General features: G+C 39.8%; 1 protein-coding gene across 1 annotated transcript; it reads left to right on the top strand.

Moving 5' to 3' along the window:
• Window positions 1-965: 965 nt before the first annotated feature.
• LOC108100887 (histone acetyltransferase KAT7) lies at window positions 966-12,554 on the top strand. Its single transcript, XM_017204997.2, has 8 exons — window positions 966-1,848; window positions 1,910-2,535; window positions 2,612-2,769; window positions 2,832-3,204; window positions 6,744-6,849; window positions 11,409-11,566; window positions 11,758-11,853; window positions 11,915-12,554. The coding sequence occupies exons 1-8, from the start codon at window positions 1,035-1,037 to the stop codon at window positions 12,029-12,031; spliced, it is 2,448 nt and encodes an 815-aa protein (XP_017060486.1). The 5' UTR covers window positions 966-1,034; the 3' UTR covers window positions 12,032-12,554.
• The last annotated feature ends 249 nt before the right edge of the window (window positions 12,555-12,803 follow it).

The raw sequence follows: 12,803 nt of genomic DNA, 5'->3' as shown, positions 1-12,803 counted from the left end.
ATATTTATTTAAAAGCAATAACTTCAACTAAATCTTTGTCAAGAAACACATTACATACAGATAGTCCACACGTAAAAATTAAACATTATTATTAATCATTAGTTTCAAATGTTATGAACTTCTTCATTAACATTCTGCTATTGCTTTAAATTAATTACAAATTAGATAATAAACACAAAAATATTATTCAATTCTGAAAAAATTAAAAGGAACATATTGTTCGAACGTTTATAGACTCCAAGGACTTTGACCTCAAACTCGTTTAGGTAAAGATGGTTCAGAAACATTTCTACTTAATGTCATGAAAATGATATGTTCAAAATTATATTATCAAAAAATCACTCACCGTTTTGTTCCACTCTTTAAGCTCGTCCGCAAAGAAAATTTCAAAAGAGAGCTCCCTAATATTTTTTTAAACCTATTCATCGCTTCTTGAACAGGCAAACATAAGATAAAGACAGCAATCAGCATTTTTGTAAAGACCAACCACAACCAAAAGTTACAGAAATCTAAATGAGCTATCATGTTGTAGAACAGTACGACTTTATATAAAATTGTGAACCAAATGTTCAAAAAAAGGCAAGCACTTAAAATGTTTTGCAGCGAACTGACGATATAAGATATCTTCCTGACAATATTCATTACTTTCTTTATTCGCTGGACAATATTGTTTTGTCGTTGTGAGAAATGCTTTCTTCTGTTAAGTCTAAAGGATTCCATCTGAATTCGAGTCTCAAAACAGATATCAATACCATATCAGGTCATCAACCCTAGATAAATACGGTTTCTATGACGGAAACAAGAATCAGCAGCAGCGTATTAATGTTTGAATTTGGTGGATTTGGCCAAGACCATAGATGCAGATGTGATGCCAGTCTGAACATGCCAAATCGCACGTCTAGCGATATCACTATCGATAGCTCACGCGATTTCTGTGGTTATTCGCTCGCCACTCACCTCTGGCCACTCTAATCAAAACAATAAAAAAAAACAAGACATTTTTGTGTACGAAAATTAATTCTGAGCACGAAAAAATGGCCCTTGAATCCGGCAGTAGTAGCTCGGAATCGGGCAGCTCCTCCACGAGCGGATCCACAAGCTGTTCCGAAACAGGCAGCAGCTCGGACACGGATTCCAGCAGTGCGACGCCGGAAGAAAAGCCCTCCACGAATTCCCCATCAAAATCCCAGGCGCAAACGCAACAACAAACGAGTTCCGGGAATACAGTGAGAAGAAAGCCCGCTCCTTCGGCAGCGGATGATAAATCCAAGGGAAATCAAGCAGCTTCCACCAGCAGAAAAGCAGCCAATCCGGCGAAAAGTAGACTCTCCAGCGATGACGACGAGGACGAGAATGGCGATACAGCGCCTCCAGCCAAAAAAAACGCCCGCTCCTTGGGAAGTTCCACTGTTACTGCGGCGGCTGCTGCCTCGGCGGCGAGAAGAAAACCCCCTGCCTCTAACAACAAATCCAGCAATCCGGGAAATAAACCCAGCAATCCTCCACAGCGACCGGCAAACAACAACAATCGATCTCTGGAGAACGGCGAGGGCAAACGGCCATCGCTCTCCTCCTCCTCGAACAGCACAGATGACTCCATGAAGATTGTGAAGAACGGTCGCAAGGTTCCCCTAAAAATGGCCAGCACGGTGAGGCCAAAGCAAGCTATCAGGGGCAAACTGCCGCCGGCCAAGAAAAACGGTGGAGGACCTGTGATCAGCAGCGATGGCAGTTCGGGCTCCGAAAGTGGATCCAACTCAGGAGATGATTCCAGCTCGGGAAGCGACTCGGAGGGCACGGATTCCAGTAATTCCTACAGCTCGCAACCCGTCAAAGGAGGAGTCAAAGGTAAACAAGGTCTGCGGAACTAATTCAGACTAATTAATTGTTATTATTTTCGTTTTTACAGGTAAAAAAGCTGGAGCTCCGAAGATCCAAAACTCGGACAGTGAAGAGGAGCGAAAGGACAAGGCAAATCCCATGAGAAAACTCACACGATCGCTTAGCATGCGAAGGACAAAACAGCAGCCAAAACCGGAAACCGATTCGGAATCCGATGGCGATCTAGAAGATGACAAAATTATGATATCAAAAAGTCCCGCCAAAAAGCCAGCACCCTCGAATTTGAACGCCACCAAAAGCAAAGTGAAGAGGGAATCCATTGGGATTAGCAGTGGAGTCCTAAGCTCCATTAAATCCCGACCCGTGTCACCTATAACGCAAACGGAAAAGAAGTGTCCCATCGAGGGATGCGACTCATCCGGTCACCTGAGTGGCCACTTAGACAGGCACTTCCTGCCGGAGGCCTGTCCCATTTACCACAATATGTCCGCCTCCGAGTGCAAAGAGCGGGCTAATGAGCGTAAACTGCGGGATGAGCAGCGCCTCAAAATGCCCGTGAACATTGTGACGGCGCCGGGTAATCAGCAAACCAATCCCAAAACTCTCTCGCCCGAGCAGCGCGAATTTCTGGCCAAAATTCGCGAGTCTAGGGCAAACTTTAGGCCGGCTAATAATAATTTTCTGGACTCGAAGGTAAAACTTTAATTTCAACTTGTTTCATGTTACCTATTTTAAAGCTTTATAATTTGTGTAACATTTTTCTACTCAGGTTAAGCTTGAAAAAGACGTTACGGACGAGGATCGTGAACCCAATCTATCTGGCCTGGTGCCCGATTACGATCTTCAATTGTTTCGAGAAGCGCAAGCTCAGGCCTCCGAAAGGATAGAGGATGAACTCAAGGATTTGCCTGTGGGAAAGGGAATTAAGTGAGTTTTTTTTAGTAGAATAAAAGCCTAGGTAATCTATTTATATCTTCCAATATCTACAGATATATCAGCATGGGCAAGTACAAGATGAAGGTGTGGTACCAATCCCCGTATCCCGACGACGCCGCCCGCCTGCCCAAAATGTACATCTGCGAGTTCTGCCTGCGATATCAAAAATCGGAGACGGGCATCAAGAGGCACGCGGAAAAGTGCGTCTGGCGGCATCCGCCGGGCGATGAAATCTACCGCAAGGGAAAACTACAGGTGTGGCAGGTGGACGGAAAGCGGTACAAGCAATACTGTCAACATCTCTGTCTGCTGGCCAAGTTCTTCTTGGATCACAAAACGCTCTATTACGACGTGGAGCCCTTTCTTTTCTACATCATGACGCTGGCCGATGTGGATGGATGCCATATTGTGGGTTATTTCAGCAAGGTAAGTGAAAAAAATCCCGTTTTTTGGTTAAGTGCAATATTTTATACAAACGATGTATGTATAAAAACCATAAATTCAAACTATTTTTTTATGTAATAAACAACGAAGATATTTTTATAAATTACCTTAATCCACAACCTTTTCTTTATAAGAAGCATTGAAGTTAATAAAATGAATAATTAGGTTGTTATACATTCTTCTTCAGATATGTTTGCAAGTTTCTCTATATTTTTAGAAATAGGATAATGCATTTAAAAGGTTACTAGCAAGTGATTTTTTCAACTCATGTTAAGATTGACACCTTAATTTTAGAATAAAAGCTTGTCCATTTAATCCCTCCCATAAACTCTAATTAAAGAATGAAAAAATACCCAACCAGTATGATGATTCCAATTCCTAATTGCTTTTAATTTGGATAGTCACGCCTCAATCGTGCGCCAAAATATTCCCGAACTTTTATGGTTATTTCCCAGCATAAAATTGAATAATAACGTTTTACAGTTTTATGATTCCTTTATGTCTGGAGACGGAATAGTAGAGATGCGAGGAATATAGAAGTCAGCTTCCCAGGCTCCAAATGCCAGCCACAACCCATGTACGGTACATTCATATATATGTACGGCTAACCAGACTATATATGGTTGTGTTCAGATCCAGACAGTCGCCCTGCCTTGACCATGCCCACCAAAAACCAGATGATTTTTCCCTTCTCCTTTCTCCTTGACTCTTTTTTTTGTAATTTTTTTTGTCAACGTTTTCGGGTAAATAAGCAACAGACAGAGGAGAGAAACAAGGAGAGAGAGTAAATGAGAGAGTCATATTTCCCCTGGCTTTAAAAAGCAGCCACGGTTTCTTGACCTCCCCCGGAATATACGGAAAATACGGGTCCGGGAATACACATTCACGGGTTTCGGGATCCATCCATCCCATCTCCCCCCATTTTGCAGTTTTACTGCAGAATGCAGAAAGTTTTTGGGCGCTGGCAGAGACTGGGTTTGTGTTACAAATTGCGCATGTCGTTGCCTGATGCTGCAGCTGCTCCTCCTTCTCCTCCTGCCCCTCTTCCTCCTCCTCCTCCTCCTGCTCCTCCTGTTCCTGTTCCTTTTCCCGAATATCCTGCCGATGCTGCCCCTCCCTGCAGCTCCTTTTGTGACCCCTCCGCTGCGATGGCGCAGCCTCCCGAGTCAGTCGGATTTTTGGAGTTTCTACACATACTACAGGTTTACATATATTTACTACGTTCATGCTAGGACATTCAAAGTTTCGCTACTACCTAAAACGGAATTAAGTACTGTCGTACATAGGGATTTGAATTATAAACTGGTTTGAATTTCAACAAATTAATTTATTTTTCATCTAAATAAATAATACAAATATTACGCAATTTAAATAACTCTTCAAACTAGAAATGATAATAAATTATGTAATATATTCCATTGGAATAATAAAACTGATAAGATCATTCTCCTGAAAATAAATGTTTAATTATTTTTCAGCCTGATTAGTAAGATTTCAAATAACTAAACAAGAATATTGGAATAGTTTTTGAAACGAAAACTAGTCTTTAGAAAGTGTTTTATTTCTCTAGCTTTAATTACCAATTAAAAGATAATTGGCATGCTTATACAAAGAATACTTTAATTCAGTTTTGTACTTAATTTTGTTAAAAATAAACAAAAGGAAAATAAACTTATATATAAACTACTAGAGATTGTGTCAAAAGGGGACAAATACCAAATGAAATATTTCAAAATACATTAACTGAAGTGTTTATATGACTTTGATAATCCAAGTCATTTTTAGGTCCAAATCATGACATTGCATTTGCAAACTAGGCTGCGTGTAAACTCGAGTGAAAGGCCCAACCCCAACCCCAATCGGCAGTGATAATTTTCGGCAATCCTTTGTCCCGCAGTTAACCTCCAACTCTCCGACTTGAAAACGGGGTCCAGACAGCAGCCAGACATCGAGGATTGGAGGATGGAGGCGGCGCTGCTCTGCTCCGCTCCGGTGCTCGGATGCTGGGATGCTGTGGGATGCGGGATGTGCGTTGGACACGATTGAGGTCGTGCACCTCTGGGTTCAGCCGGGTCCGGGAATTTCTGTGCCTGCAACTGCGACTGCGCCTGCTCCACAAAAACAGCGGTTGCCCGGGCCAGGAAAATCCCAGATGGAAGGGGGAGGGGGATCCCGGGGACGCCGGGGGATCCGATTGGGAAACAGGGACTCCTCTGCTATGTGGTCGCGTTCCCAGACATCAAGGCAGACAAAAGAAAAACGAGCAACAACAAAAAAAAGAAACAGACCTCAAAAAACAAAAACCAGGCGTACTACAAAGGGAAAATCAAAATGAAAAACCCGCAGTGTACATAAATGAATTTCCGAATTGTTGCCAGATTCCAGATCCCACACTCGGAAAATTAAATCCGGTAGTGGTCTTAAAGTATTTTCAACAATTTTTCATAGGCAAACAATTGGTTTTCAAGACCAATCTATTATTTAATATAACTTAAAAAATAAAATCGATTGATCACTTCTGCTGTTAAGCAACACTAAGAAGCTCTTTTAAGGGAAGTTTTAAAAAATAGTGTAGTAAAACTAATATTAAGTATTGGCAATCTTTAGTGTTATTACCCGACACATTTCACACAGTTATTACATCCAGATCTATAAAATGTAACACAAATTCAATACGAAAAATAATTTAACAATCTTAAATTCTTTAAAAGTGGTAAAAAAAAAAAACCGTTTCAGCTTGGATATTTTTATGATTGCGTTTTGAGTTTTTCGGCATTGTATCCCTGTTTTTCATTTTAACCTTTAAATGCAAAACTTACGAAATCTTTAAAAAAAAATTGTAACCTTTTCCATAAGCAATCACGGCGGTATTTTTTGCCCTGTACGTTCTCCATGGGATTGTTTTTTTGGCAATGACCATGAGAAGAGGAGAGGGCTTGGCATGGCTATATCCATGTACGAGTCGGACTGGCTTGCACATATATCCCGATCCCCCAGCTGGGAGTCCTCGTCCTGTTCCTGCAGAAGCAGCTATATGCGTATGTCTATATATTTACGCACAGTTCTCTCGCTATTTTGGCCATCTCTTTCCCCCAGTTGTTGCCATCTCTTTCCGACTGTCTCTTGTGCTGACTGTCTATCGATTCATTTAATTTTGCTGGTCATTGAACTGCCGAAAAAAGCCAAAAGCGACAGATGAATGTTGCCATCATCTCTTCCACTTGCCAGGGCTCCATTTCCCCTCAACTTTTGTCTGGAAAATATCTGTCTGATCCCCCAACTCTGGAGTTTTTCCCCATACCCTTCGAGCTCGATTTTTCCCCACTCCTTTTCCGTCTGTCATTGTTCTTGACTGTGTGTAATTGATTCAATTTTAATAATATGTAAGCCTAACCTTTGGTTACTTTTACCTGGATTAGCGGAATCTTGAAGTGATTTTTTAAGCCAACAAAATAATATCTATCTTGTTTGGTATTTCCGTTTTATAAAATATCTTTAAATGTTTCCTTCTTATTTTTCAGCATATTCCTTTTCTGCAAGAGAAGAACTCGTTCTACAACGTCTCGTGTATTTTAACATTGCCGCCATATCAGAGAAAAGGTTACGGGAGATTACTCATCGATTTCAGTAAGTTGAAATTTTGCATCTTATATAAATTAAACTCAAACTTGGTTCAGTTGCGACGCACACATCATTCTTTATTTGATTACATTTTCAGGACAGCCCTCTTCTTTATTTAAAAAATCACTCAACACGACCAAATTTTTTTAAAGAAGGTCTCCTCTTTGTTTTAATAATCACTTAGTACAATTCGAACATAGAATCATATGGTTATCGTGTCTTTCAGAATAAAGAATAACGACCGTGTTACTTTGTTTTGAAAAAATATATTGAAACGAAGAAAACTTTATTAAAATTGTGTGCAATTAAATAAAATTAAAGTTTATAGCTGATGAGCTTATAGATGTGGATGCGGTTATAAATAAATAGAAAAAACGTATGTACATCCTATTTAACATTTAACTGATTAGTTGTTTTAATTAAAATGACATTGATTTGCCTTCAACAAAAAACTGTACAACAGAAGAAATCAAAATGATGATGTCATTTTTCGTGGTGCTACAGAAATCTCTTCAACAACATTTTTCTACAGGAGATATATTGACTTTTGAGCTTTGATTAAATAAATCATAACCAATGAATATTCTTAAATGTTAATCTATTAATGTCGTTATTGTCACACGTTAAAAATGAGGGAAGGGAACCAATCGAAAGATTTAACTATTTCCCACTGATTGAAGGAATTCTTCTGTGGGTTGTTAGCAGTTCTTAAATCGAAACATCAAAGTGATCCTGAAAATCATATGATAACAATCATCTTTGTTGGAGTAACTGGGTTTCCAAGAAATTAGGTTTAAATGAGGCTTGTTAGCAATAAGTATATTGGCCACTAAAATTTGCAGGCTTTATTGAATCTTTGCTCCTCCTCTTCTTCCGCTGAGTCATTGGTATGTGTATGTGTGTGTGGGGTGCAGGTGTGTGTGAAATATAATCATCATTGCATGAGAAAAGCCAAACATGAAAGAGACTTTTGGCTCAGCTTTCCAATTGCAGTTTTCCCCAACTCCTCTTACTTCTTCTTCTTCAGGTGCAGAACATGCAATTTCTGCATCAATTAAACGTAGACACACACAGGTGTACTGCATATCGCATAAGTAATTTTAAGCGGCTGCAACGAAAATTGTTTAAAATTAATCCAAGCCCACAGACAAGACAATAAAAAACACACACTAGCCAAAAAAAAAAGTAGCTTAGTAAAAAATTAAAAAAAAAAAAATTACCTTGTCGGTGAAGAATGGGAGAGGGGTAAAGACAAAGAGAGTCTTGAGTCATACATTTACATTTGCAATGCCGTCGACGCCGGCAGAGGCGGCGGCGATGTCTATGTAAAGTCAATACATGCAATCCCATGGGTGTTGGCTTGAAGCGAAAGGGGTTTGGGCGGTAATGAACGAAGGAAAGAGCGAGCGAAACGACATTGACCTTACACACACACGCGCGAAGGCCCACAGACACAAAGTGCCGGCCGGCAAAAAGAGTAATGGTCAAAGAGAGAGATAGAGAGCCATTGAGAGAGCGAGTAAGGTGCACAGAAAATAATTGATAAATCTAATCTGTCCTAAGATATCTGGTAATAAATTTAAATAAGTGTTTAGGCTTTGTTTTGAAGGTTAGGGCTTGCATATTGAATATGGTATGTTCATGGAAAAACTGCATAAGTAAAACATGTTAAAAAAAAACCAACCTTTAAAAAGAAATAAATATTTTTTACATTCTTTCTAAATTAAATTAGATTTAGCTGTTGTTTTTACGCGTATTTAAGCCTAATTATCCTTATTCTCACCGCTGGATAAAAGAAAAAAATTTAATTATTTTAGAATAAAAGAAAACATAAACCTTTTAAAAATGATCATAACTACTTCTACTATTTTGTTAAAATATGGTCAAAAAAGCCGCAGTGCAAATCATTTTCGTCATTATTAACTGAAATTGGTTATTTTGCACATGGCAGGTGGAAGGAACACTTGCAAACAGAGGGTTAAGTTAACCCACCAGCCCCCCAAAATTAAACAATACAAACCATGTGTGTAAGAGGGAGATGGACATAGAGCATTTATTTCCAGGTGTAATAAATGCAGCACGCAAATTGCAAATGAGGGGGCCAAATATAAAGGGTTGAGCAAGGGTTGCCATCTACTGCATTAATTAATGAAACTTTCTAAAAACCCACAAACAAAATGTACCCAAGTTGCCAAAAATACACGAAACGTGCCGCTTAAAGTTTTTGCTTTTATCATTTGCCAATCCCGCATAAGCAAAATATTTACAAAAGCACATACAGTCATGCCTCAATAACTGATATATTGAGAAAGGCAATGCTTCCAAAACTGGCCTAAATTACTATATTTTATTATAATTATATTAATTTAATTTAAAACCGATTTGAGGATATAAAAAATATTTAGCTCTTAACATAAACACAACATAAACATATATCATTCATATCATATCAAAAATCAAAAAAAAAACTGATCCCCCTAGTTATGCTACAAATTTTTGTTTCAAAACATCGCAATGATTATTAAATGACTTTAAGTGACGTCATTAAATTTTTTCGATTTGAGGAAGTTGGACTGTAGATAAAATTCAGTAGACACAACAACACCAGAAGAGCAACAAAAACAAAAATTGTTGGCGGCAGACAACAAAGGTCAGGACAGGTCACAATGAAAGGGCGTCGTCCTCTTTGGCGAGCACAAAAGAGCGAGTAACGGTTACTCTCTCTTTGTTTCTCTCTCTCGCTGCTTATTACTCACTGCTTGTAGCTGCACAAAAAAATAGAAAAACATGCATAGAAATAATAATTAGAGCCTTGCTAATTTGAGTTAAAGTTGCAGTCGCCGTTCTCTTTGCACATTTAGCGTAGATTTTCATTCTTTAACTCATTACTGTTCGTTCGCAGCGCCTGTGGCTATGCAACAACAATGTTGCTGCGTCAGCGACTAGTGTGCTAGTGCGAGCGGGAGCGCAAATGTGCGAATAAAAATGGATCGATAAAGTCGTCTCGACGTTTCCACTCACACTCCCCCATTCGCTCGCACCAACATCGCTTTCCCGTCTCGTTGCTCCTGGATTTATCGCGGCGAGAAAGAGGTGAAGGAGCGAGACGAAGTGCGGCACAAAGAAATCAAAGTGCCACCCGAAAACGCCCTCGTGGCCAGAAGTTGCGTCAGGAGCAGGACAAAGGGGGCAGACCTCTCGAAATGCATAAAACAGTGCGTACAGTCGGAAAACAGCTGGCTTAAGGGTATTACTCTTTGGCGATCTCTGAATTGAAATGTAAATTTTGGTAACTTTTTTTTAAATGCTTTTAAATCCCATTTTTCATCAAAATGGCCTGCATCAAAACATTTATGATTTAAGCGTTGTATAGAGTACACGAAATAAAATTTTTTTTTCAAGTATAATATGGCATAGAACTAAATTAAACCTACTTCCTACTTTACTGGTAAGAAAAAGTCTTAAAAAATTTAAAGAAATTTATTTTAACTACCGGTTAAAACGGTTTTGAAAACATTTCATACTAACAATTTTTGTTAAGAACTACTTATCTTACGTTCGTGCCACTGTGCTCAGCCGAGCGAAAAGCTTTGTGTGCGGTTCTTTGCTTGTATGCGTTCAACCCTGCGCTCGTCCAGTCAGTCAGCAGGATTCTCCCCCCTTCCCTCGCTTTCTTCTTCTCATCATTCCCGCTCTCTCCTTTTGCCTCCTCAGCTGTGTCTGCCGTCTGCCATTGACTGAGTCGTGCTCTACACAGCTGGTGACATGGGTGCGACAAGGGGTAAGAGAACAGGTTAAAAAATTAGTCCTCACCTAACAAATTTATTAAAAACTTTGCCTTTTTATTTTTCTATATCGATCTCCTATGTATAAAAGTTAAGCTGTGAACGAAATTTTTTGAAATCAAAAAAATTTGTACATACATTTGTGCCTTTTAAAAGTAAAAAACTAGTGTCTGTTTATTGTGTGACCTTTTCTGTAGCAGAGCACCTACAACCAAAAGTGCCTACTCCCATGGCGCTCCTCTGCCTTTGCTCCTCTCGCTCCCGCTTCCCCCTTTACCACTACTGCTTCTTCTAACGGTTTTTTCCCGAGCCTGCCTCAGTGGATTTTGTGTTGTGTCCTCGCTCTCTCGTCCTCGTCAATTTACTTAGCTTGCACTCATTGTTGCTCCTTCTCTCTCCTCGGTGTGTTGTTGTTGTTATCTAGAGACGGGAATTGTTGCTGCCAGACGGCTCTAGAATCCAGAATATCATTCTTTTGGGGTGGGTTCTTTTGGGGTGACACTGTCGTTGGGTTGAATGTACGCCAGAACGTTGTTTAAATGTGGACCCCCTCCTTGCCTCCCCCGGTCCCCTTGAATACTTTGCGGAATCCTGTCTAGACACAACACGCACACACTTAAATCACACATACAGACACTGGCGAAGCAGAGGGCGGGCCCGAAGTTGGTCACCATAAATAATACGCCGGAACTCAAGGAACTCCGTTTCGCCCCAATCTGTAGCATACTTCTTGGGGTCTATTTTTAACCCGCATCCGTATCCTTTCCGCCTTACTTGCAGGCTATCTGCTGACCCGCGTAGAGGGAAAAATCGGCTCGCCAGAGAAACCGTTATCCGATCTTGGACTGATCTCGTACCGCTCGTACTGGAAGGATGTGCTCTTGGACTACTTGTGTAATCGATCGGGGAACACTCTGACCATCAAGGATGTGTCCCAGGCAAGTTTTATTAAATCGAAAGCTTAATAGATCGCTTTTAATAATTCCTATACATGTGCCTCAAAAACTAAATGATTTCGCTTCATTTTTTTAATTGCCTAAAAAAAATTTCATGTTTAAAATCATTTGTATAATTATTTTGATATTCAATTAGGACTAATTGTCTTTTTCGAATTTATTTGGATGTCTAGGAAACGGCGATCTACTCGTATGACATTGTAAGCACCCTTCAGGCTTTGGGCATGATGAAGTACTGGAAGGGCAAGCACATAGTACTCAAAAAGCAGGTAAATTTTATTAAAGTTAAAAGTTTAGGGATATTACAAACTGATCATTTAATTTTCATAGGACGTCCTGGATGAGTACGAGGAAAGGGTGAAGCGAAGAGGAACCTTCCCCAAGATCGACGACTCCTGCCTGAGGTGGCAGCCATTTATCAATGTCCAACCGAGTGCATCTCCATAACCACGTGGTTGGAAGCATGCCAGAGCATGCTTTGCGGACGCCGATGACGATGACGAATCCTTGGCCCCGAAGTCCTGATTTCAGAGATTTTATTTTTGGATGGTCTTTTAAACAACTTAGATCCTCGTGAAACTTAAGCTCATGTACTTATAGATGCTTATCAAAAAAAACAGCAGGGGCTTTCCCGTACTTTTTCAAAACGTAATTGTTTGCATTTATCAGAAATGATAAATGCCTTAATGTAAAGTAGTTAATTCAAACGAGCATTTTAAATACTTATGTATACATGAGTTAATGAAGTTTTACAACGACAAGAGGATTTCGTTTTTAGGAGTTTTATCCAATTATTTTACTATTTGTTTGTAGATCTTAAAGCCAGCCTATGGTATTTGTACGTGTCTGTGTCTGTACTTGTTGGTAGTTAAGAATTGTAATAGCTAGTGACCTAAGTTATATATGTAGTAAAATTCTAGAAAACAAAAAGGATAAAAATAAGATGAAATAAATAGAAATTACGATCAAATTCTTGTCTTAAGATTAAGATGAATCACGGAGTAACCAACGACTTGAAAAGGAAGAGAAGGTGAGTCAAAAAGGACAGTGAGTGAGTGTGTAACAACAGTACAAAAAGTGCACACACTGGCACTCACACCAAGAAGCGGCAGAGAGACGAGCGCATTGACATTGTCGCTTCGTCCGGAGAGACAGGTGAGAAGGGAGAAGGGTGAAGGTGAGAGGTGGGCTCACCAGACAGGATGCAAGAGGGCGGGGG

Source organism: Drosophila ficusphila, unplaced genomic scaffold (genome assembly GCF_018152265.1).
Source record: "Drosophila ficusphila isolate 14025-0441.05 unplaced genomic scaffold, ASM1815226v1 contig_855, whole genome shotgun sequence".
Classification (NCBI taxonomy): Eukaryota; Metazoa; Arthropoda; class Insecta; order Diptera; family Drosophilidae; genus Drosophila; species Drosophila ficusphila.
Note: the sequence above shows the minus strand (reverse complement) of the source record. Positions and strands in the feature narration are given on the sequence as shown.